This window comes from Gloeophyllum trabeum (assembly GCF_000344685.1).
Source record: "Gloeophyllum trabeum ATCC 11539 unplaced genomic scaffold GLOTRscaffold_00001, whole genome shotgun sequence".
In the NCBI taxonomy this organism is placed as follows: domain Eukaryota; kingdom Fungi; phylum Basidiomycota; class Agaricomycetes; order Gloeophyllales; family Gloeophyllaceae; genus Gloeophyllum; species Gloeophyllum trabeum.
In genome coordinates, this window is record NW_006920410.1 from 801,486 (window position 1) to 824,597 (window position 23,112).

At 53.4% G+C, this 23,112-nt stretch overlaps 9 protein-coding genes across 9 annotated transcripts; 6 read left to right on the forward strand and 3 right to left on the reverse strand.

Moving 5' to 3' along the window:
• Window positions 1-237: 237 nt before the first annotated feature.
• On the forward strand, window positions 238-1,740 carry GLOTRDRAFT_123944 (uncharacterized protein; the record flags this gene model as incomplete). The annotated part of the gene is made up of 1 exon (XM_007862458.1): window positions 238-1,740. The coding sequence occupies one exon, from the start codon at window positions 238-240 to the stop codon at window positions 1,738-1,740; it is 1,503 nt and encodes a 500-aa protein (XP_007860649.1).
• A 547-nt stretch (window positions 1,741-2,287) lies between these two features.
• Window positions 2,288-3,290, reverse strand: GLOTRDRAFT_89773 (uncharacterized protein; the record flags this gene model as incomplete). The annotated part of the gene is made up of 7 exons (XM_007862459.1): window positions 2,288-2,421; window positions 2,453-2,616; window positions 2,670-2,734; window positions 2,790-2,916; window positions 2,969-2,987; window positions 3,044-3,200; window positions 3,255-3,290. The coding sequence occupies 7 exons, from the start codon at window positions 3,288-3,290 to the stop codon at window positions 2,288-2,290; spliced, it is 702 nt and encodes a 233-aa protein (XP_007860650.1).
• Window positions 3,291-4,471: 1,181 nt separating this feature from the next.
• GLOTRDRAFT_89774 (alcohol oxidase) lies at window positions 4,472-6,901 on the forward strand (the record flags this gene model as incomplete). The annotated part of the gene is made up of 11 exons (XM_007862460.1): window positions 4,472-4,617; window positions 4,671-4,801; window positions 4,862-4,990; window positions 5,045-5,190; window positions 5,245-5,340; window positions 5,394-5,878; window positions 5,936-6,148; window positions 6,199-6,371; window positions 6,424-6,591; window positions 6,653-6,759; window positions 6,812-6,901. The coding sequence occupies 11 exons, from the start codon at window positions 4,472-4,474 to the stop codon at window positions 6,899-6,901; spliced, it is 1,884 nt and encodes a 627-aa protein (XP_007860651.1).
• A 606-nt stretch (window positions 6,902-7,507) lies between these two features.
• On the forward strand, window positions 7,508-8,630 carry GLOTRDRAFT_123947 (NAD P-binding protein; the record flags this gene model as incomplete). The annotated part of the gene is made up of 3 exons (XM_007862461.1): window positions 7,508-8,092; window positions 8,145-8,280; window positions 8,341-8,630. The coding sequence occupies 3 exons, from the start codon at window positions 7,508-7,510 to the stop codon at window positions 8,628-8,630; spliced, it is 1,011 nt and encodes a 336-aa protein (XP_007860652.1).
• Window positions 8,631-9,073: 443 nt separating this feature from the next.
• GLOTRDRAFT_134918 (uncharacterized protein) lies at window positions 9,074-9,999 on the forward strand (the record flags this gene model as incomplete). The annotated part of the gene is made up of 2 exons (XM_007862462.1): window positions 9,074-9,518; window positions 9,574-9,999. The coding sequence occupies 2 exons, from the start codon at window positions 9,074-9,076 to the stop codon at window positions 9,756-9,758; spliced, it is 630 nt and encodes a 209-aa protein (XP_007860653.1). The 3' UTR covers window positions 9,759-9,999.
• Window positions 10,000-10,519: 520 nt separating this feature from the next.
• On the reverse strand, window positions 10,520-12,172 carry GLOTRDRAFT_89777 (uncharacterized protein; the record flags this gene model as incomplete). The annotated part of the gene is made up of 2 exons (XM_007862463.1): window positions 10,520-11,875; window positions 11,930-12,172. 2 exons carry the CDS (start codon window positions 12,170-12,172, stop codon window positions 10,520-10,522), a joined length of 1,599 nt encoding a protein of 532 aa, XP_007860654.1.
• Window positions 12,173-12,786: 614 nt separating this feature from the next.
• Window positions 12,787-16,231, forward strand: GLOTRDRAFT_67584 (uncharacterized protein). The gene is made up of 6 exons (XM_007862464.1): window positions 12,787-12,924; window positions 12,997-13,403; window positions 13,459-13,936; window positions 13,989-14,573; window positions 14,621-14,955; window positions 15,014-16,231. The coding sequence occupies exons 1-6, from the start codon at window positions 12,915-12,917 to the stop codon at window positions 15,926-15,928; spliced, it is 2,730 nt and encodes a 909-aa protein (XP_007860655.1). The 5' UTR covers window positions 12,787-12,914; the 3' UTR covers window positions 15,929-16,231.
• Window positions 16,232-16,799: 568 nt separating this feature from the next.
• On the forward strand, window positions 16,800-19,026 carry GLOTRDRAFT_67587 (phosphopyruvate hydratase). Its single transcript, XM_007862465.1, has 7 exons — window positions 16,800-16,858; window positions 16,910-16,964; window positions 17,020-17,115; window positions 17,169-17,600; window positions 17,664-18,123; window positions 18,182-18,355; window positions 18,408-19,026. Exons 1-7 carry the CDS (start codon window positions 16,829-16,831, stop codon window positions 18,493-18,495), a joined length of 1,335 nt encoding a protein of 444 aa, XP_007860656.1. The 5' UTR covers window positions 16,800-16,828; the 3' UTR covers window positions 18,496-19,026.
• On the reverse strand, window positions 18,846-20,190 carry GLOTRDRAFT_134921 (uncharacterized protein; the record flags this gene model as incomplete). Its single annotated transcript, XM_007862466.1, has 4 exons — window positions 20,155-20,190; window positions 19,968-20,094; window positions 19,338-19,908; window positions 18,846-19,285 (listed from the first exon to the last, which is right to left on the reverse strand). The coding sequence occupies exons 2-4, from the start codon at window positions 20,043-20,045 to the stop codon at window positions 18,846-18,848; spliced, it is 1,089 nt and encodes a 362-aa protein (XP_007860657.1). The 5' UTR covers window positions 20,046-20,094; window positions 20,155-20,190.
• Window positions 20,191-23,112: the final 2,922 nt, after the last annotated feature.

Genomic DNA, 23,112 nt, shown 5'->3' on the forward strand with positions numbered 1-23,112 from the left:
CTGATCTATATCTGAATCTCCCAGTACATCTTCTCAAGTCCCGTCCCCAACCGCGACTCCTGCCAGAGCGAACAGCGACTTCGAACATTGGACAGCTCGGACTCCGGGCAACCTGAGATCAGCGACATTCAGTCAATTGATATCTGAGAGGTGAGCAAAAGAGGCAGTTGCATAGTTGTTCCTCATGTCAGTAATTCGTGGCATTGAACATACTATACACCAGCTCAATAACGATATATGGGCCGCAAAGGCAAGGGCTCGAAGGCGACTCTGGACAAACTAAATCAGAAGTTAGACGATCTCCTTGCTACTCGGAATGTTTTGAAGGCTAGACTATACGAAGTCGACAGGAACATTGCTCTGACTCGTCTGAAGCAAGTCGAGGTCACGGCCAATTCCAGCATGCCTTGCCCAATCCGCACATTGCCTGGGGAACTCATCGCTGACATACTCGAAACGTGCCACTCGACTCTTTCTGAGAAGAATAAGTTCTACTTCCCGGTCCACGTTTCTCTCGTATCGAAGCAATGGAGAAGCCTCGTGCAGAGCACATCCTCATTGTGGGCGACTATCCGAGCCTCTCCTGCACATTTGAACCGTTTGGTCAACTATCTCCAATACTCTGGAGCCCAACCCCTTGATATCACATTCATAGGAAAGTGCGCCCACGGCGAGCTGAGGATCACAACTGCTCTCGGTATGCTGGTGTCAAAGATCAAGCAATGGCGGCGATTGCACATCTACACTGACGGCGGTCGTGTCTTTGGAATGATGATACCCCAACTACTCGATGCACCCGCTCATCGATTGGAGATATTCAGTGTCTCCCTTTTGGGCGACGGAATGTACACGCAGGGACGCTACGCTTTCCATATGGATGCGCTTCGTTTGCATACGGTGCATCTCAGCAAGTCGCCTATTGACTGTCGGAAATCCGCATTCTTCCGAGGCCTAAGAGTGCTTCGTCTGGAAGGTCCCGTTGCTGACGGGTTACCTCCTCTTTCGTCGACGGACCTTCAAGCCGTCCTCGCGGCTTCTCCGCAGTTGCGCGAGCTGGCTGTGGAGCTGCCCATCCGTCCTCCGCAATTGACGGATCCTCCTCTCGCTACCATCGAATTACCAGCGCTTCGTTCGCTAGAAGTCTCTTGCAGGTCGCCGGACCAGAGGATCCCCAACGCGAATACGGTCTTTTGGGTTCTGTTCGCTCCTTCTTTGGAAGTCTTTACCCTGACACGCCTAGGATCACAATCGTGGACTGCATTTCTGCGATCTCTGTTCGTTGAGCCTCAGCCACGGTATGCGCGTGTACGGGATTTGAAGCTAAATTCCGTCAGAATTCATGGGGACATCACCGGCTACGGACATAGAGAGGGCGAAAATGGCAGGATCGGAGTCCGTTTCATCGATTCTTTCCCCTCACTCAAGCACCTCCAATGCCGTGATACAGATGTCACACGTATTGTCAGGACTTTGTCCTACCATCTCGAATGTGGGCAGTGTTCTTGGCCAGAGCTGGAGGGCCTCACTGTAGATAAGTGCGACTTCTCCGCGCTTCTGACATTTGTCAGGCTACGAGCCCAGTGCCAGAAGCCTTTGTCGCTTGTTCAGTTACCGATCGTTTACAGACAATTGAGGGATACTTCTGTCGAGGCCATCGAAGAATACACGAGGGTGAAGTATTACCGGCTGGAGGACGACCAAGAGGAATACGACTACAGCTTTGGCTCTGGGGATGATTAGTTAAGGTCAGGTGCTCGGCTCTGATAGTTATGAGCTGAGCGGAGGTGGTTGTAACTGGAAGCTGACACATCTATCTACTGAATCGCACCTTGTACAGAGGAATGTGGTATCGATATCGTTCAAGTTTCCCAGAAGCGGGAGGATATAGCAATGTATACTGATGTCGGCTTGGTTCCGGACGAAATGGCTGGCAGGTGGCGCCGGTAGCCGCAGCAACTTCTCGCAATTCGAAACCGTTTACTTCTGGAACACCGTTAAGGCGGATGGGGCTTTCTCTGGGGCCGGGTATCCGATTTCTCAGTCAAGTCAAAATCCAAGCTCTTCCTGTGGGAATATCACGGCAAGACGCTTGTTCAACTGATTGTGCGGTTAGATCCTCAAATGTGATTACCAACTATATGTTTATACAGGGAAGTGATTAAGAAATTACATTAATTAAACAAAGAATACAAGGCCAATAAATACACGTATTTACATTTGACAACAGTCCCACAGCCGAATCGTTAAGATGCTCAGCACTCCAGTCGAAGATAGAATTTGACTACCTTTACAGAACCTCCGTGCGCCCCTTGGGATCGACGAACTTCTTGTCCTTCCTCTGATTGACGTATTGTGGGTATGTTCCCCGGTAGCCCGCAAGACGACCAATGATACGCCCTGGGACAAGATCGTCAGCTACGCCTACGCTGGCACGAGGAGGTCACAAGCTTACCGAAGAACCATGCCATGAAGATGCCGATCGGTTTGGGGAAGTGCCCTGGCGCCGAGATTGCCTCGTCGCAGAAGACCATGGCTTGCAGGAAGCTGAGGGGCTTCTTCGCCTCGTAGCAAGAGTTCAGGACGCCGTAGAAGCTGTCAATCCACTCCTCGTCCAGACTGTGAAAGAAGTGTGAGAGAAGGTCGCAACGAGAACGTGCTGAAGCACTCACCCTCTGCCTGGTCGGACGGTAAACTCCATGATTACCTTCTCTGGACTGTTCGGATCGACCCAGAACTACGGGACAGCCGTCAGCGTCGGGTATGCAATAAATCACAATAATGCACCATACTGTGTGGATAACGCCTGAGGGTAACGCAACCTCGGTCCCCTTCTCGACGAAGCCCGACTTACCGTCGAGCACGTATCCTACTCTTCCTTGAATAACTTTGAACCACTCATCTTGGTTACGGTGCCAGCTGCAACATCATTAAGTGGTCTGCTGCTAACAGCAGAGGACTCCGCACTCACTGTAGAAGGGGGAAGGCACCTGTCCAGCGGAGTGTGAGAAGGGTTTTGGCTCCGAGAGTAGAGAAAATAACGTACCAGTTTCACGGCCGGCGCCGGTGAATGGGTCTTTCGGGTCGTATTCGCAGCGGAATATGTACTCATCGTCGCTCATTTTGATGGTTTTATGTCGGCGCGCCCCACCAAATTGCACATAATATCCCTCATCATCCATCTTCATGGGGATGAGGGGGACCTGTCAGACAAAGTCAGGACCTCCTGCAATACGGTATAGAGTGTGAGAACGTACCTTGGGGAAGAGGCGATCCTGGAAGAACTTCAGCATTTGTGCCACGCAAGCGTTGAAGGAAGTCCTGCTTCAAGTGCTGATTGACAGGCGTCAGAGGGCGCTGGACGAGGAGAAGGACTGCAATACGCAACGCTTTTAAGCCTTCAGAGCGAGATTCTAGGTCTTCTTCGTAGATTGTCGGACATCATTGCACGCAACGCAAGTTTCAACCGTTGCGCAAGTCATTGAGACCCAGTAAAGCAAACGAAAGGATCGTGCAATGCTGAACGGAAGCTGCGCTGGTCAGTAGAAGACAACTCAGCGTACACGGCGCCTACCATAATCAGGATTAGAATATTCACGAACGCGCGAGAGGGCCTGCTAATGATTTGCGTCCGCGTTCAATCGTGATCATTTTGGAATGTGATCGATGACGCGGGGGCAAAGTGAATGCTGTGCTGCTTCGCGGGCTTCCTCTGGCTCTCCTGCCAAATGCGGTAAGGTGCAATGCCAATCACTGATGCACCGACGACTTTCCCCGACGTCCATGATAATCCGTCTGATATTCGAGCACATTCCCTAGCTATAGCTGGCCACCGATATTCGCAATATTCTAGCAGGTGTACCACAATAATTGATTATTTCGCCGGACAGCTGGGCAAATCAGTGCCCGCAACCGTGCGTCGAAATCTGGGGAGTCTCCAAGTGTACTACGATGCACTCTAACTGCAGATTGATAGCGCGTCATCTCTAGAATATTCGACCTGCTGTGCACTTGCGGTACCGAAGGTTGTATGTTCCTGAGGCCTTGACCCACACGTGCCTGAGAGAGCTCGGCGTTCTGGTCAAGAGATGCTCGTTTTCTAGTGCGGAACTCACATACTCGTGATTCCCCATCATACTCCATACTAATTATAGCAGCTCTATGATGTATTACCCAGTCGGTCAAGACATTCTAGTCTCTTTTCCCAAGAGAGTACTCCCGACGTCGTCACAAGAAGGACTGCACCGCGCGCCTTTGCACTTTGTCCGACACAGAGAATCAAACAACCATCATTCCGGCTGCTCTCTATTTCCCCGGAAGTATACTGAACGGGCGGACTGGACTGTTGCTCCGGCACCTTCTACGAGATGACGAGTCACCAAAGACGTCAGGACATGAAGCGCAGGACAGGTGCCGGTTGGGTACAAATACGAGGGCGCGCCGCCCGTCATCCTCGTCGTAGGTCGCCAGCCCAATGATCTCCTCAAGGTCGGTCTTGAGTCTTCTGCTCTCTTCGACGCTCGTAAGTGCCGCAATCGTCGATCCAGCGACATTTGCGAGCACCAAATTTGACTTCATTGTCGCGGGAGGCGGCACTGCCGGAACCGCCGTTGCAGCAAGGTATGATCCTCCTTACTGACTTACTCAGAATTGCCCTGCTAACATCACCTCAGGCTTTCTGAAGTTTCAGACTGGACTGTTGGGCTGATTGAGGCCGGAGAATACCGGCCAGACGACGAGAAGATCCTTGTGCCGCAAGGATGGCATACAGGGAAAACATGGGGTGACCCTACCTATGACTGGGGTATGTCAACGTGCAATGCGACATCTCAAGCACCGATGTTGACGATTTTATATTTCTCAGGCTTCTACACCACTCCCCAGAAGAACCTAGCCAACCGGGAGATTCAGATTGTCCGCGGAAAAGTCTTGGGCGGTAGTTCTGCTGTTAACTTAATGGGTGTGTTCCTGGCTGGAGCCGTGGAGTACGATCGTAAGTGAAGTATCCACAACGCAAGACTTCGCGGTACTGATACATGGTCATCAGAAATCGGCCAGTTAGGAAACGACGGATGGAATTATGAGAACACCCTGAAGTACTTCAAGAAGGCGACCAACATGTCCGTTGCACCCAAAGATCTTCAGGAACAGGAGCATGCCACCTTCGATCCCAAGTATCACGGTGACAGCGGTGTAAGTTCTTATGATCGTTCCTGGATCGAACGCAATCTGATTGGCTCCCATTAGCCTATCCACGCATCCTTCTCTGGATGGTTCAGCCAGGCAATGCCTCCACTGTACGATGCGATGGTCAACCTTGGCTATGACCCGGTATATGATGGGGTAGGTTCACGTCGCATCTATGCGCCATATGACGACTGACATACTCTATGCAGAGCGACGGTCGGGATGCCGGCAGCGTCTGGAACCCTCCTCTCGCCATTAACCAGGACACCAAGACCCGGTCTTACTCTGGTATTGAGTACTATGGCAAGAACGCCGACCGGCCCAACTTCCACGTCTTGACCGGCGCCCAGGTGACGAAGATCGAGCTGTCCGACACCCCGGACAGCAATGGCAACCTCCGCGCTACGGGCGTGACATACGTCTCCGGTGGTCAGACATACACTGCATCGGTTAGCAAGGACATTGTGGTTAGCGGCGGCTCCATCCAGTCTCCGCAGATTCTTGAGTTGTCCGGTATCGGCAACAAGACTCTTCTGGAGAGCCTCGGCATTCAGAGCAAGATCGACCTGCCGGGCGTGGGCGAGAATTACCAGGATCACCTGGTGAACTACGAGCAGTTCATCGTCCCTGACTACATTGAGACGTGGGACGTCGAGGACAACCCGGACAGGAACGCCACGGTCTGGCAGGAATAGTGAGTAGCCTTACTGCATCACCTTCGCACCCACGTTACTTACGCACGTGTATCCAGCCTCGTGAACAAGACCGGCCCTTACACGTCCTCTGTGACTGTCATCTCCTACCAGAGCGCAGCCAAAGTCGTCAACAACGATACCCTCCTGCTGCAATGGCTTGCGGAGCTCGACGCGCAGTTCAATGCCTCCAACCCGTCTCCTGGTCGGCGCGCTATGTATGAGATCGAGAGGAAGCGGTTGCTGCCGAACAGCGACGAAGCTTCTATTGAGTGAGTAAAATCCAGATTTTTATCGAACATGTCTGACGTAATTGGAATAGGGTCTACGCTGCCCCCTTCAACGCATACGCCAACCACTTCCAGTTGAACACTTCGTACATCCAAATCTCATCTGTCCCCTCCCACCCATTCTCCCGTGGCTCCATCCACGTGACGTCCTCAAACCCCACGGACAAGCCCGCTATTGATCTCAACGCATGGGCATTCGACATTGGTAGGTAGGATCTCTACGCGATGTTCTTCAGCGTCTAACTATTGCGATACAGATAAGCACCTAATGGCCGCCAGTGCCAAGTGGTGCCGCACCATTGCAGACACCGAGCCTATTAAGGATCTCATTCAGGAGTACAGCTACCCGGGGCCGGATGTCACGACGGATGAGCAATGGGAACAGTTCGTGGCGGAGACCGTCATGACGCCGTTCCACCCTTGCTGTAAGTCATCCCTCTAGACCCAGTTCTCCATTTAAACTTATGACTCTCATGACTTTCGCAGGCACAAACGCCATGCTTCCTAAGGAATTCGATGGTGTTGTGGACAGCAAGCTCAAGGTGTACGGCACTGCTAACCTGCGCGTTGCCGATGTTTCTATCCTTCCATTGGTAAGCATTCGCTTTATCTCCTGGATTACCAAGTATTGACTCCGGTCCACAGCAACTTGGTACTCACCTGATGGGCACGGCCTACGCTATCGCCGAGCAGGCCGCCGATATCATCAAGGCGGACTACGGCCAGTCCTCATGAATGCATTCTTTCTTGATCCAAAGCACATTCTTTCTTGTTTATAGCCTAATTTATCCGAGTCACCCGTATTATTTACCCAGCAACTAATCTGTTCATTCATTGCGCAGGTTGGTTGGGGTTATTCACTATCATGTATTATTTATTTCGGATCTAGTCCATCCGTTCGTTTTTTCATTGCTATCTGATATCGTATCCATGTAGATGGACATTAGTCGTGTTGCCTACCATAGCTACCCGCTGTCTCAGTGTCTAGTGTCGCAAAAAAGCAGTTTTCATCCCAGTTCCTTTATAGAATAAAAAAAGCTAGCATGTTTGACACGGAAAAGATCAACAAAGCTGGATCACATAGTATACCAGTCATCGCGAATGCTCAGTATTGATCAGCTTGCCATGTCGTCGAAATTGCTAGAACTCACCGGAACAATTTGAATCAGCACGAATGACTTGCCCTCTCACTTAGCCCCATAAGAGAAGGTACTGCGTTCAGCAAGGTATTCCAATTACGTTCAATTCCATCATCTTAAATGCGGCCGCGGTTGCTTCAATCATCATTTATATAGCGGGTCCTCAGGTAGACATCTCAGTTATCCCGTACGATATCCCGACATGCCTACCGTCGCTCCTAACGGACTCATCGTTGTTACTGGTATTACCGGCTACGTCGCCAGCCATGTTGGCTTGGAGGCTCTGAAAGCCGGCTACCGCGTCCGTGGTACCGTCCGCTCCCTCGGACGGACTGAGGAAGTCAAGCAGGCATACGCCAAGCAGGGAGCCGACGTGAGCAAGCTCGAGTTCGCCGAACTCGACGACCTCACGAGCGAGGCCCAATTCGCCAAAGTTATCAAGGGTGCGGAGGGAGTCGCGCATGTAGCGATCCCGGGCAGCGTACCCGGGGATTCTGACGAGAATCCCAAGCAGGCCGTGGAATCCACGCTTGCGCTGTTACGCGCTGCTGCAAAGGAGCCTTCGATCAAGAGGGTCGTGCTCACTTCCAGCTCTGTTGCGGTAATCTCGCCGCCCAACTTCAAGGAAGAGCCGTTGACGGACAAGGATTGGAATGACTTTGGCCAGCAGAAGTGGGATAATGCCACGGAGGAAGACAAGAAGAAGCCTGATTGGCCCATGTGGAGGTATGCGGCATCAAAGATACTATCAGAGAAAGCTGCTTGGAAGTGGGTGGAGGAAAATAAGGTAGGCACTTGTTGGCTTACTGTGGAAGTACACGCTCACACCATTCAAACAGCCTTCATTCGACATTGTAACAATCCTACCGAACGCAAACTTCGGCCCGGTCCTGTTTGGCAGCCCTCGATCGACGGTTGGTTGGATTTGGACGATACTGAATGGTGACGGAACATGGACACAACAGGTCCCTCCGCGTACGTAGCCACTTCGCCTATTACCAGGCTTAACCTTTCGCTAATCGCACAATTCGACAGAATGGTTCATTGATGTTCGCGACGACGGTCGATTGCATGTACTCGCCTTGACTGATCCCTCGCTTGCTGGCAAGCGCATCTGGGCCGCAGCCGAGCCATACGGGTGGAACAAGATTATCCACATCCTACGCAAGGAGTTCCCGAAGGCGCAGCTGCCGCCAGAAGTTCCTGGGGCGCAGGGCGAGCCAGATCGTCAGAAGATCGACAACTCGGTGGCGACGAAAGCTCTCGGTGGATGGATAAGCTTGGAGAAGTCGCTAGTAGACACTGCTAAGTCGCTTGGATTCTGAAGGACTCCCGTATTGTGATAGGAACAAACTTCATGTAATATAAATGGCCGGGAAAGCCCATGGACTACTTCGTTGAGTCTTCCCTGGACTCTGGGTTTCTTCAAAACCAAAATCTTGGATGAAACCATTAGCGACCGGCATCGCAAGTGAAGCTTGAAGTTGAAGGTCTGCTGCGAGTCTGCGACGAACGTGAAGGAGCGACGCACGTGGCTAGCAAGCGTCCGGATTAGGAAAGCTCCTATGTACGGGTGTTATCGCCATGTCATTGTGAGTGACACCGCGACGCTATCCATTATGGCGGTACCGGTGACGCGAGAGGTACCCCTTCTTGCCTATCTCTCCGCCACCGCTGCCAGCGCATACGCTTACCCAGCCTGCTCTATACCGCCACTGCCACTCACCTTTCCTATAACTACTCGTCGTCCGTAGACTTCCTGCCCTCCATGCCTTCTACCCGTATCCAATCCGTTGCCGTTCAGTCAAGCACCCAGCCTAGCACCGTTCACCACAACCAGAGTAATCCAGCAGCCGACGTCGACAGGGACGTGTCCTCGATCCTCAAGGCGGTGCGGGCCTTCGAGCATAACCGCCAGCGAGCGAAGAAAGCAGAGGACCATGCCAGAACCAAGGTGAAGAAGGAGAGGAGCAAGATCCTGCCCGAGCCTGTGAAGAGCACCGGTGGCAAGGCAGGCGCGGGGGGGAAGGGGTCGAGGAAGACAAAGCCTATCGGCACGTGGGACGAAGCGGACGTGGTGGTCGGCGCTGAGGACGCAACCGTCGTGTCTTCGCCTGCGAAGTCGTGGGCTGCGAACCTGATAAGGCCCGAGAAGACGGAAGTCAAGCTTGCGGACTTGATCAGTGCGAACCGCAAGTCGTCCAGGCCCCGAGGTGAGGGCAGCGGAGTACTTATCAGGACCTTCTCGTTGACGCGTAGCATCTGCAGACTCTGACTTCGAGATGATACCCCACGTCCCGTCCGTCATCGTCCTCGACGACACCTTCCTTATTGAAGAGGAAACGTCCAACGCGGGTCCTGACGAACCTTGGGAACACATCCTCAGCGTCGAGGACGAGGATGCGAAGGCCAATGCTCCTTCCTACGCCCAGGTGGTGTCGCAATCGCAGTAAATCACATTCATATTCATGCAGAAGCAGGGGCCGCCTGGCAGTAGTCAACGCGGATGGACTCATCTATGGTATGGGACTTCAGATAATCTTGGACGATTGACCGGAGGGAGGACAGGATCGGGAGGATAATGGACTGATGATAATGCAGAGATACAACTAATAGCAATGTACAAGTTAACGCCCCTATGACCATGTAACATGATATACACATACCTATGATTTTGTATAGATGCCCTCCGAGACCATGATCAGGTCGGGAAAGAGTGAGGCTGCCTTTTAGGAGCCCAAGAACCAGGGTGTTGCAGAGTATATGAAAGCACGATACGTCCTCACAATCGCGGAGCAGAGTACGCCAGTAGCAGTGAAAGCGACAACCACCGAGTCTCCGCCATCTGCGGATGGTCCATGGTATCTAACGATACCACTGCCAAGCGTAGAAGGTGCACACTCGTGGCCATCAATATTGAACCAAGTTTCCTGTGAATGCGTGCGGTTTGTTTCGACAGGTGCGACGAAATATTCTAACAATCCAGCACCACAGGACTCCAGTAAATGCAGCGGCCGATGACTAGTTGGATGACTATGTGAACATATCGGAATCCAAAATAAAGGAGAGCATCGCCATCAACAAGGACGCACAAATGACCACAGTTATGTACAGTACCAAAAATTTGGGTCGGCGGCATTAGAGCCAAATAAAGCAAGCGCCCCTATATCTCTGTAGATTCCTTCCAACCGAATCCAACGTCCAGTATTCAGGTTCAAAGGCCAGATACGTGGTGAGATGGTTCATGGTCATCGACCGCATCGTCCACGGAGCCGCTGAGGGTCCGCGCAGCCAATGACACCTTTATCCTCCGACTGTTGTCCGTCAGGATAGTATGTATCATTCCCAGAAACCAGTAAACCCGGGGCCAAGGGTAGCGGTACTTGTGTCCACTCGGACGCGGCCCCGCACACATTGGGAAAAGGCAGTGTAGAAACCTGGCTACCACGTGCGGCGCAACCGTCACTGGCGAATCCATGAGATCGATGTGCCGCAGCTCATGGAGGAAAACCGGGGGCTGAGACGGGAGTGCGCAGTTAGCGTTGACGGGCACCGTTAGATAGCTAAGGTGAGGACAGTGCTCAGCGAACGGTATCAGCCCCAGAAGGTTTGGAGCCTTGCAATCCGTTGGCAAGGGCGTGAATATGTTTAGGAGGAAGAGCTCCGGCCAGGCTTTGGCGATGAGCGCCATGTCTTCGTTGTCGAGGTCGACGCGTATGTTCCTCGAGTTAAGGCGAAATACTTGGAGCGCCCGCAGGCGGAGGAGTGGTGCAAGTAGATCTCGCCCGCGGAGAGGGCTGTCGGTCTGCGATCCTACCAGACGTATGACAAGGATCCGAAGGTTGAAGTAGGAGATCCGAGAGGACAGTATACCGTCTAGCGAGCCGGATTGCTGGCGAAGGACCACGATGTTCAACTCGACCAGGCTAGGCAAGGAGGAACCATGCAAAGCGCTCAATATCACCGAGCAGAGCCCGATTAGTCGAAGATGTTGCAGAGAGGGCAAGGCGAGCGGTAAGACGAAGGGGTCGGATCCGGCTACATCCAGGTCCAGACGTGTAAGGTATTCCATTTGCGATAGAGCCGGAAGGAGACTCTTGCCAACGCCCCCAGAATTTGAAGAATCCGGATCAGTCGAGCTGTGAAGCGATAAACCAACCTCTCGTAGTTTCGGGAAGGCCGACACCATCTTCATAGTTCCTTCCAATAAGCGCCCGGTTATATGTAGCAGAGTCAGTCTGGCCTCTGGATCTTTCATGGACAGCAGGCCACTGAGGAACGCGGCCAACGCTTCCCGGTCGGTACCCTCACGAGAATCCTTGGAGAGAATGACAGTGAGTTGCTCCACGGTGGACGAGAGGCAGAGAGATATTTCATGCGAGAATCCCTCTTTGACGCAATATAAGACCCTGAGACGAGGTAAGAGAGATTCTGCCCCCGTGGCCACGCGAATCTTCGCCAGTATCGGAGTAGGCACCGTTATATTGCGCTTGAGGGCGACTGTCCGTACATGTCGTGCGTACTTCCGGAGAGTCGAAATGTCCTCAATAACCAGATCTTGATCCAAAACCTGCAAGGGCAGAAGTTGAGTAAGAGTCCTGCGGGGTGGACTGGCCTAGCGTACACAAGAATCATCGTGGATCTGGAGGCCAGGGACCAGAAGAAGTAAGGGTTCAAGCGAGTCCAGAGTTCGCCAGAGCATAGACATAGCCGGCTCCCAGAAGGCCTTGCAGACCAGAGCCACTTGTAACAGACCGTGTCGGGATGACGCGTCGAGGGACGCCGCGTCGTCTTGGACGGACTTGCGCCTTAATGTAAACGCTATGATTTTGGAGAGGATTTCGTCGATCGCTAGTGCGGCGTGCATATCAGTAGACTTGATGGGACGGCGCCAAGTTGTGCTGATAGTAAGAGGATAGATGGGAAACACAGAGCGTGAGAATTGTGGCAAGTTATATCACGACCAGAACGCGTCGCGTCACAAATGTCACACTAATGCCGAATCGGGGCCACACCGGTGAAAGTACCATCCAAGTGCTCTTCACACCTTCTGTGCATGTACCAACACTGAGGTACTCAAATAATTACTACTGGTCGAAGGGTTGACTTCTCGGTGACTCAAGCTGTACCAAGAAACGAAGTTCCAGGCTTGCTGTCAAACGGGCCAACACTGTTCTGCCACTGGACCGGTGACCGGTCAAAGAGCGAATGAAACTTCCGGTCATGGTGTGCATGTAAGCGCAGGCAGTGGAGCACTCATTAGATACTAGCATCATGTGGTATGGCTTGTATTCAAGCTGTCCGCCACGGTGCTACCCGCTGAATGCGTTGCTCGGTGCTTGAAGCAGTGGACGCCACAGGATCCAAAAGAGGATATGTCGGGGCGGGAGAGACGCCCGAGTGCCGACGGCAAAGGCCGGATATAGGGGCTTCTGTGACGGCTCAGTGTATCATCGCGCTGAGACGTGCGATCGACTCGTCGTCGTCCCGCCCCGACGCGTCCACAGCACAGCGACCGCCTTGCCTAGCGCTTAGCCGTTTGCGAAACCTTTTATAGGGGACCGACAGTCTTGTTTCACTCCTCCTAGTCTGCCCTGCATCAACTGACCATGGCTATCGGTGAGCACGCTCCAATGTGTACCAGAATTCAGCCGGAATATTCACTGACGGCGTATATGATTCACTTCTCAGCCAGTGCCCCTCCTTCGACCGTGAGCTTTCCTTCAACGGAGCCCAACTCTCCGTATTCCCCCCCTCCGTCAAGCTATCTTCATCGTCCGCCCCATCTTCCGTTCCGCCGGATTTCCCTGCCATCATCTCCGAGCCTGCTCAACCGACAGTCGGTCGGAAGCTTAGCGTCGTTTGACTCGTTGCCGGAGGAGCAGAACGCGCCTGGTGCGTCTATGCCTTCTCTTGTCAAGAATGTCGTGAAGAAGAGCAAGTCGAGGCCGACGTCCCTCGAGGTACAGCGGAAGAGCCGGAAGAAGGACAAGGATAGCCGCGTTGACGAAGCTAGGGAGGCAAAGAGGAGGAAGATTATCCATGAATTTTATGAGACCGAGCGCTCGTACGTCGATGGCTTGGATCTCATTTATGCCGTACGTCGCAATGCCTCCTGTCAGTGTTTACGTGCTAATTCATCTTTCGTTCCAGCATTTCTTGACACCGATCATCGAATCTCTGGAGACATCGCACCCCCTGCTAGATCGCGTCGAATTGACGTCCGTGTTTTCAAACTTCATAGACATATGGAACCTCCACCGCGCCTTCTTCTCCTCGCTGTCTGCGTACCTCAACACCTCCCAGGGTTCTCCATCCCCACCTCCGATATCGCCCATCCTCCTGTCCCACTTCCCCTACTTGTCCATGTATACCCCCTTTGTCACCTCCTTCTCCACGGCTATAGCATCCTTGAACACACTTCTTTCCTCTAAGCCAGCCTTCGCTGCGTTTGTTGCCCAGCAGGAAGCCCATGAACGTTGCGGTAGGCTGAAGCTGCGGGATTGGCTACTGACCGTCGTGCAAAGATGCCCACGCTACCTCCTGCTGCTCAAGGATCTCATTGGATGCACCGACCGAGACGATCCGGAGTACAATTCTCTGACGGCTGTGCATACTCTCGTGTCCAAAAGTGAGTTTTTCGACCCGTTTCCACGATTATCGTGCTGACTGACGTTTCTCAGTCACCGTGTCCTTGAATACCTCCCTGCACACTCATGCTCAAACGCTCGCCCTCCTCGCCCTTCAGCGCAGCACTCCCAACCTTCCCCCCAACTTCCAGCTTATCAGCCCTGGTCGTACGTTCCTCAAAAGGGCACCCCTTCTCCAGCTGGACCGCTCTTCCTCTCCTAAAGAACGCGAGTTTCTGCTATTCTCCGACGTCCTCGTATGGCTTGCCTCCGCCGAGCGAGGCGACGGACAAGTGGACGACTGGGGACTGGGCATCTCGCATTCAAACTCGAACGCCGGCAGCAAGAGCGCCCTCACGCGCCCGCGCATGCTGCGCTCACGGAGCAAAAGCGAGGCAGAGCTGCCGACGATGAAGTCGTCGCCCCAGCTGTCGTCCAGTCCTGGCTCAGCGATCTCGCCGAGCCCGAGTAAGAGGAAGGTCGCGCGGCATGCAAGTAGCGGAATGGAGGAGAAGTGGGTGTACAAGGGCCATGTGGACTTGGTGGATCTGGATGTGGTGGTTAGTCCGACGAGGGATGTGGGGGATGAGAGGAGATTCGAGGTGTTGAGTCCCGAGGCGTCATTCGCTGTCTATGCGAGTAAGTACGACAGCCGCTCACCCAATATAGGCTAATCATTCTTGCAGGCAGTGAAGAAGAACGAGACGACTGGGCCGCCGCCATCCGCAACGCCAAATCATCCTTGCTCGTATCGCTTAACGTCATGCATCCGAATTCGACCCTCACTTCATCCTCCTCCACGCAGCATTTGCGACGGACTCTCCAGGCTCTTCCGCATCTGCCGGAAGACGGCCATAACAAGCCGAGGAGAGGAAAGGTCGAGCATTTCGTTCCGGCGATATGGATACCTGACGGGAAGACGGAGAGCTGTATGCGGTGCGGGAGGACGTTCGGGTGGAGAAGGCGAAGGCATCATTGTAGGCTGTGCGGGAGGTGCGTATGCGGGGCGTGTTCAGGAAGCGTGAGTGATTCTCTCCCGCTCCTTTCGTTGGCCTAATACATGACCTCTGCATATACAGACCTTCTTCATCTCCGACCCTAACGCCAAGGACTCCAATAAGCCTGCAAGAGCCTGTGGCGCGTGTTACGAGACTGTCTTCCCTATCCTCGAGAACGACTCTTCACCCACCAACGCCATGCCTCCCGCACAGACGATCGGAACGCTCTCTGGTTTTCCATCGTGGCAGTCCATTTCGATGCCGTCTCTCGCTCTATCCGGTGTCGGCGCGCGAGCGTCGGCTCTGATGGCTATCGATTTGGGTAGTCCCAAACGACCCTTGGAAGCGGTCGCGGAAGGTGAATCAGGCGTGGTGACGCTGGACGATGGGAGTGAGGTCGTCGTGCCCCCGCTGTCGAGGCTCAGAAGTAGGGCTTCGAATCGACCAAAGAGTTATGTCCAGATACTGGAGGACTTCCAGGAGCAGGGCATGGCCGCCTCACCTCTGACTTCAACTGGTCCTCGTCCAGGACCAGAAGACTCAACGATGTCGTTGGCAGAGAATGAGCAAGACATCCGAGCGGGAGACGAAGAAGTGATGTCCACGGCTGGCACGGGCAGCGCGCCGACTTCGCCGAGGAAGGAGGATACGGCGAGGCGGCATAAGCGGTTCTCGTTGCCTGTGGTCGCGCTGCAGACGACTGCGGTGACGGCGCGGCCGACTGAGGACCCGAAGTCGAAGCGGTTCTCACTAGTGCTCAATGGGCGGAGCAGTCATGCCCACGGGCATGGGCATCACGGCCATGTTCATAGCACGCACCACCATCACGTCCAGTTCGCCCACCACGGGCACCATGGGCAACATGACAACCCATCGGAGGTCAACGGGAAGAGCGGGGGCGCTGTTGAGGCGTCTGAGAGGAAGGATCCTGGCCTGCGAGGCGGGGCGGCAGCCGTGAAGCTGAACGAGCTGCTGGGAAAGGCGCGAGCATCATGATGGGAGGACGATGTTTATGATTTAATCGCAAGTGTATAACTTGCTGCTGCTGCATTTATTCTCGCATATAAAGCTGATCTGGACCATGGTTCTTTCTACGAGGACATGTATCATTGCCAGCTCTATCTATTCGCCCACTATCGCAGCGTTAGCTGCTTCATGCTTCGACATGCTGCTCGCAATTGCTTCTATATGTCATTTCATTGCTTGTAGCCACGCTGATACAATGTAACAACTAGATAGACTATCCACAATACACGAAGCATTCACGTTAGCTATGATATATGGATTGTATTCTCGGACGAACCCTTCCTCGTACAGGATCTGCAGACACACTTGCTGGTAGAATTCGGTGCGTGTTCAGTTACCAACTCGCTCATACGGCAGAGAACGACCGTCCAGCACCAAAGACCTAACATTGGGACAAGATGGGCGATCTCTGACATACGGGAATTAGACCAGTGTCATTGGCCGGTACGCACGGTGTACGCGTCGTTATCGATAACAACCTGCGCTGTTGTCACCGTTCGCAACCGGACCCACTCGTACTGGCTTACAGGGCACCTAAGCGAGATGCAGCGCCGCATGCTGGTCGTCCCGCCATCGATGAAGACCGGCAGCCTATACGAGTGATGTGGGCCCGCCAACGACAGTCGCGCACTGCTTCGCCATCGTTGCGCGGCCTGGGCCACGGCGAGATACAAATGGTGGCAGTCGAGGCAGAACAGGACCGGAGCGAGCTTGCGATGACGAGAATCGAGGACCTTGGGGGTGTCGGCCGCTCTGGATAATCAGTGTGAGAAACGACGAATGCAATCAATCTCGGCGGGACACCCCTTTATATAGACGCGTCGCTCACCATTGTCCCTCCTCCTCACCACTCCCATCGTCGACCTCATCATGTCCATTACCAAGATCCACGCCCGCCAGGTATGTTGCTGCCGACGTGCTCGCCAAAGCAGCGCTCTCACCGTCTTCTAGATCTTCGACTCTCGCGGCAACCCCACCGTCGAGGTCGACCTTCACACCGCCAAAGGTAGGCAGTAATCATCGTGGTAAAGCAGGACGGTTGAACGAATCGGGACTTCCAGGCCTCTTCCGTGCCTCTGTGCCGTCTGGTGCATCCACTGGTATCCATGAAGCCGTAGAGCTTCGGGACGGAGACAAGGCCAACTACGTCGGAAAGGGTGCGTATCCGCACAATCACCGACAGATAGGAACTTACTCAGACGTGCCGCAGGCGTTTCCAAGGCCGTCGCCAACGTCAACGACATCATCGCGCCCGAGCTTATCAAGGCCGGCTTGAAGGTCACGTCTCAGAAGGAGATCGACGACTTCCTCATCAAGCTCGACGGCACCCCGAACAAGGGCAAGCTTGGTGCTAACGCCATCCTCGGTGTCAGTATTGCAGTTGCCTATGCTGCTGCCGCCGAGAAGGGTGTCCCCCTCTACCAGCACCTCGCCGACCTTGCGGGTGTCAAGCCCCCCTATGTCCTTCCTACTCCCGCATTCAACGTCATCAACGGTGGATCGCACGCTGGTAACAAGCTCGCCTTCCAGGAATTCATGCTTCTGCCCACCGGTGCCTCTTCGTTCGCGGAGGCTATGAAGATTGGTACCGAGACGTACCACACCCTAAAGAAGGTTATCAGTGCTAAGTATGGCATTGATGGTATGTATACATCTTTCTGTGGATGGTTTACTGCATTCGTTGACACCGGGTACGCCTTCACAGCCGTCAACGTCGGCGACGAGGGTGGATTCGCCCCCAACGTCTCTGGCGCGGAGGAGTCCCTTGAGCTCCTCACGGAGGCCATCAAGAAGGCCGGTTACGAGGGTAAAATCAAGATTGCCCTCGACGTCGCCTCGTCCGAGTTCTATAAGGAGGGCAAGTACGACCTGGACTTCAAGAACCCCAACTCGGACCCCTCTAAGTGGATCTCGGGTACCGAGCTCGCCGATTTGTACATCAGCTACACCAAGAAGTACCCGATCGTCTCCATTGAGGACCCCTTCGACCAGGATGACTGGGAGGCCTGGACCCACTTCACCAAGCAGAGCGGTATCCAAATTGTCGGTGACGACCTGACGGTGACCAACCCCCTCCGGATCAAGACCGCCATTGAGAAGAAGGCCTGCAATGGTCTTCTGCTCAAGGTCAACCAGATTGGTACTATCTCCGAGTCCATCCAAGCGTCAGTGTCTTGATCGTGGTTCTGAAGATATTCCATTGACGTCTTGAACGTTTTACAGTGCGCAGCTTGCTCAGTCTGACGGCTGGGGTGTCATGATCTCCCACCGCAGCGGTGAGACCGAGAACACGCTCATTGCTGACCTTGCTGTCGCCCTCGGCGTCGGTCAAATCAAGACAGGTGCTCCGGCTAGGAGCGAGCGTGTGGCCAAGTACAACCAGCTCCTGCGCATTGAGTAAGTTCTCCTCCGTTTGTTAACGGTTTCGTTATATTGACGAATACACTAGGGAGGAACTGGCGGGCTCTGGCGCTACCTACGCCGGCATCAAGGGTCTCTCCGCTGGCCTCACCCCTCCGGCTCTGCTCAAGAAGTAAAATTGTCATTGTATAGCTATCACTGGGGACGAGAGAAGGAAGCAAAAAAGCAGTGTTGTCTTTGTATCTTCGCGGAATAATAGAGACTGATGTCGTGTATTGAAATCTTCATGAGCCAATTCAAGGGCAGGTCGGAAGAAGCGTGGCCGCCATGTGTCACCCACAACAATACTGAAATGAAATTAGGTTTCATGTACAGGTATACACCAAAGGAATAGGATGCTACATATGTTATATCAGTTAACGATCAGTACAGTATACGTCGACAACAGTCGTGGAATGAGATCAAGGAGTTAGATAATGATAAGGAAGGGCAGGCGTCGGAGAAAGCAAGATCAACACAAGATATGTTAAGACTGGAAGTCTAGGACGGGGGCGTTAGAATCGGCGTGAGGAGGTGGTGGAGGTGGCTGTGGTTCAAAATGGGCGGGAAATATATGCGCGAAGTGCGCTTCCGTCTGCATCGTATGCATATGTCCCTGAGTATCATCTGGAGCCGCCGGCAGTTCTGTCCGTAAGGAAGAGACTGCCATATGTGCCGAAAAGCCGATGGGCTCGGCAGAGGGGGGGAAAGTAGTGATAGTAGCGATGGGATGCGGGAGAATGACGCTCATGCTGGACACCATGGGTATATCATCGACTCGGGGACTCTGGCGGACGCGGTGCAACGTCCCACCCAGTGGGTCTGGATCTTGGGAGAAGTTGTAATCACGGTGGATCTTCTGATGCTGGAGGAGATTATCGTGTCGACTGAAGAACTTTTCGCACGACGGGTACGTGCATTGAAATGCTAAATGAAGGTAAGACAGATAACAGGGAATACGAGTAAGAGATCGACTCACGTTTGTCATGGGTATGTATAGACCGGACGTGTCGCTTCAAATGTTCGCCTCTGTTGAAACGCTTGCCACAATCCTGGACTTTGCAAATATACATACGGCCATTCTGAGAGCGATCTCTCTCGGGTGCGGCTGCACCTACCGGAACACGCCGGCCCCGGCTTCGCTTGGTGAGGTTTGGAACTGGGACGGGAGGTGCGATGCGCGTCCTTGGCCCACGACGCTCGCTTTGGAAAGGCGGGTCAGGGAAGGTGGGCTGTTCGAGGAACGTGTAGTTAGCAGACGTGGACCTTTGCAGGGTTGGGGGAGATGCTTCAGGCTGGGCCTCTATGGGCACTGAGGCAGGTTGATTGAACTCTTCGGATAGCTGCGGGTCTAGGGGGAATGGTGCGGAGGAAGTGGAAGCTTCTGGCGATGGAGGAGGCGGGTCATCCTTCGCCTTGCGTTTCTTCGCCGGGCGGTTATCGGTACCTTGGGAGCTGGCTGGTAGACGTGCAGTCTGGGAGCGCGTAACTCGGCGACGATTCGTATTCACAGCAGACTCTGAAGAGCCAGGCCGACCCTCTGCTTGTGTCTGCGGTCAGAACACGTGAGGGGTGTTCTGCCATACAGCGACGCGGTAGATTCACATACAGCTTCACTATGTGGGTCTCTCAATGGGGCATCTATCTCAGTTTGCTTAGGCGTATTCTTGTCCTCTGCCGCTTCCATTTTGACAACTAGTTCAGACTTCGGTATAACCAAGTGCCACAGTTCCTGCCTTATTTTGCACTGATGATTAGCATCGAAACCCAGCAATTTCTGATGCATGAGAATTTACCTATTTAATATGTACTTTCACTGTCGCTAGGTTCGCTTCCGGGGCGCGGACGTAGTGAACGGAGGTCAAGGTAGGAATGCGCATACGGCGAGCCCCTGTTCTGCGAACACGGAACTAATTTTCGCATACGTAGGTTGTTCCCACACTCCCACGTGCTTTTCTATTACTTCAACGCTTCGCAGCCTTCTTCAAGTTGCGTCGGCGCCTTCATCACCAGGACCTGTCGTTGGCGGCTCACCGCGTACTGGCGTTCGGCGAAGGATTCACAATATGTTTCGTTCCGCTATAGCGCGTTTGCTGCGATTTACAACGCCTCGCTCTGACTCAGAATAAGGTTGCCAGATCGCAACATGTAGATGCATGTTGTAACGAGTATCAACACCAGTCGAAAGGATGCCGAGTATAAGGTCAGCTCCGCGGAGGAACGTGATCTTGCCACCATATGGGCACATGCACCAGCTGTTTGCAGCACCAAACATTGCAGAGTATGTCTAGAGGATTTTCATCTACCGTATCTGACAATGTCTTAGGCTGATACTGACTCGCCGGGCGACAATGATGCTAGTACTTCGCTGGATGCCCTCAAGTCAGCTATCATGTACACTCCAAGATAAATTTGGTTTACTCGTGTCATCGAACATGGCCTGTGGGCTGGTGATTGAATTCCTCCTCGAGCCCCAGGTCGCTCCGTACCGTCGGCGACGGACCTAGGCATACAACTAGCCCAGCCATCTTGGGATAATGCGCCTCTTGCCCTGGGAGTGGGTCATAGGACGGTGACTCGATCGTAGCTTCCCATGATGCTTTCTTCAGGCCCTACGATGACTCGGTACTCAGTACCGGTCCTTATCGCGCGGAAATACACGGCTGTCAACGTCCTACAGAGACCACGTCAACGCAGTCTTGGTCTGCGAACCCGTCAATCGTGGCAACGGTGAAAGACGTCAGAGGCTATCTGCACAGCGGTCCGCCTCTCAAGATAGGTTCACTTGTCCTCATCGGGGCCTGGCTTATTCGCACTGCGCATTTCCGTATCACCCTTCGCCCTGAAATTCCGGAAGTGGGCCTAGTTCTTGCGTCATCTTTAGAAGAATTCAGTTGTGTCACGTTTTTTATCAGGCAAGTAATGTTTCTGAAAGATACACTGAGTCTTTTACTCTAGGTTGTTGATGTGACGTCTCGTGGATCGTAATGTGCTGAACATACGGATCGGCCATCACAGGCTGCCTGGTATCGTGCGAGTACCGTTCCGTTTACCTTCGCCGGTATCCCATTCGAGCCTTGGTCGTTTCTTCCAATTCACCTTATCTCTCTTCTCTCAGCATTGGTACTATGTAAATGAATGCACTTCGGCCGAAGCATCAATTTCCCGGTATGTCCACTGCCCTTGCATGTGATGCTCGATCCGGATTCTTCTTCTTTCCCGGCCGCAAGCGTATAGAAGACCCGAGTCGAGCCAGGTCTGACTACATGGAAGAGGGAAGATATACCCTACACTCTGGACAGTTCATTGCTTTTGCTTTTGTCAGCTGCCGCCGACTATAATCTCACATGCACCTTACTCCAATTTGCTTCCGTGGCGGTCATTGTCCTCTTCACGGATCCACATCCGATCCCCGACATCATGAGAGCTAAGAGCTAACCTGAATCAACTTTGATGTCGGGACAATGTATGCTGCTTGCGGTAGGCGAGTACTCGAGTTGTCTCGACATCTGGTCCCGGGCACGGCTTTGCGCCTTGCAATGCGATGTTCGGACTGCTCTACCTATCTCATTTCTCATGCTCATTCTTCTCGCAGTTCTCGCTCCCCGAAACTTGCTTCTCTCCCGTGCCTCTTGCAATAAGAACAATTCTGCCTTCTTAGGTGAACGACCACCTCTGTTCATGCAACTTTGATCCGCTAATTCTGGCATCGTCCTGGTTGGTTGTGGTTTCGTGCCTACCGTGTCGGACTCCCATCTCGGAATTCCCCATCCTCTTTTAATGGTGAAAACTAAGAAAGCCGGGGCGACTTTGCGCCACGCTGTCTCGACCCTGGCTGAACTGTTTGTGGATGAGTCGGGCAGAAGTCGACTCACGAGCTACCAGCGAACACAAGGACACGGGTCTCTTCCCCGGGCTAAACCTCGATAGGCTGGATGTCCTCCGAGTCCTTGGATTCTGTATCACGTCCGGATTCAGTCGCATCATCTTTGACTCTGGAGCTATCGATGGGCGAATGGATTGCTTCTGAAGAAGATACGGGAGGAGCAAGTACGGCGGATCGTAAACTACTGTCCTGAAGCATAATGGGGCGACCTTTCAAGTTCGGGGATGAGTGCGATATGCTCCCGCTCTATCATTGCGAGCCTCGAGGACCGTAGTGGCCCAGAACGGCAATGCTGGCCCCGCATGTTGGCTCTGTTGGTCTAATGGAGATGCAACTTTGCACGTTCTGCCGGTTTAGTCCGAAAACTCTCCACGACGTTCCGAGGCCTTCCTGCTTGTATTCTGGGCATCCTGCATCTGCCTACTGGATCTGGCTATTGCGGAGGAGTAGTTAAGGTTTGTATCCGTATCCGGTATGTGCGTCCCGTACTTCCGTCACCGAATGCTCAGAGAGATCTAAGCGGTAGAGTAGGTTCGCAAGACGAGAAGTGTAAAGCTACGTTTGAGGACATCGAAGGTCGGTCGGTCACCAGCAGAAAATGCCTTCGCGAGGTGCCAACTTGCCTATTTCTCCTCACCAACGTAGCCATCGTTTTCAACGTCTGTGGAACATTCCTGTGCGATACCTCATTTGGAAGGCCCGCTGTTATGATTGGGATGCTGAAAGTATGAGCAGTGCAGGTATAACCTGACTGGCACTACTGCGGACCTGACACCTCAAGCCGTTGTGCCCCGCAGTACAAGAATCTGATAAATGTAGGGAAGAAGCCTCCACGACCAGTGTGCATGGCTGATATTGGGCTGTTTGC

Excerpts from the sequence above, each read along its gene's own strand:
- GLOTRDRAFT_67584 (XM_007862464.1), top strand. Across the intron at positions 13,404-13,458 it reads GCTTGGATCTCATTTATGCC|CATTTCTTGACACCGATCAT; the intron begins GTACGTCGCAAT and ends CTTTCGTTCCAG. Across the intron at positions 14,956-15,013 it reads GCGGGGCGTGTTCAGGAAGC|ACCTTCTTCATCTCCGACCC; the intron begins GTGAGTGATTCT and ends CTGCATATACAG.
- GLOTRDRAFT_67587 (XM_007862465.1), top strand. The coding sequence starts at position 16,829 with ATGTCCATTACCAAGATCCACGCCCGCCAG. Across the intron at positions 17,601-17,663 it reads TGCTAAGTATGGCATTGATG|CCGTCAACGTCGGCGACGAG; the intron begins GTATGTATACAT and ends ACGCCTTCACAG. Across the intron at positions 18,124-18,181 it reads ATCTCCGAGTCCATCCAAGC|TGCGCAGCTTGCTCAGTCTG; the intron begins GTCAGTGTCTTG and ends AACGTTTTACAG.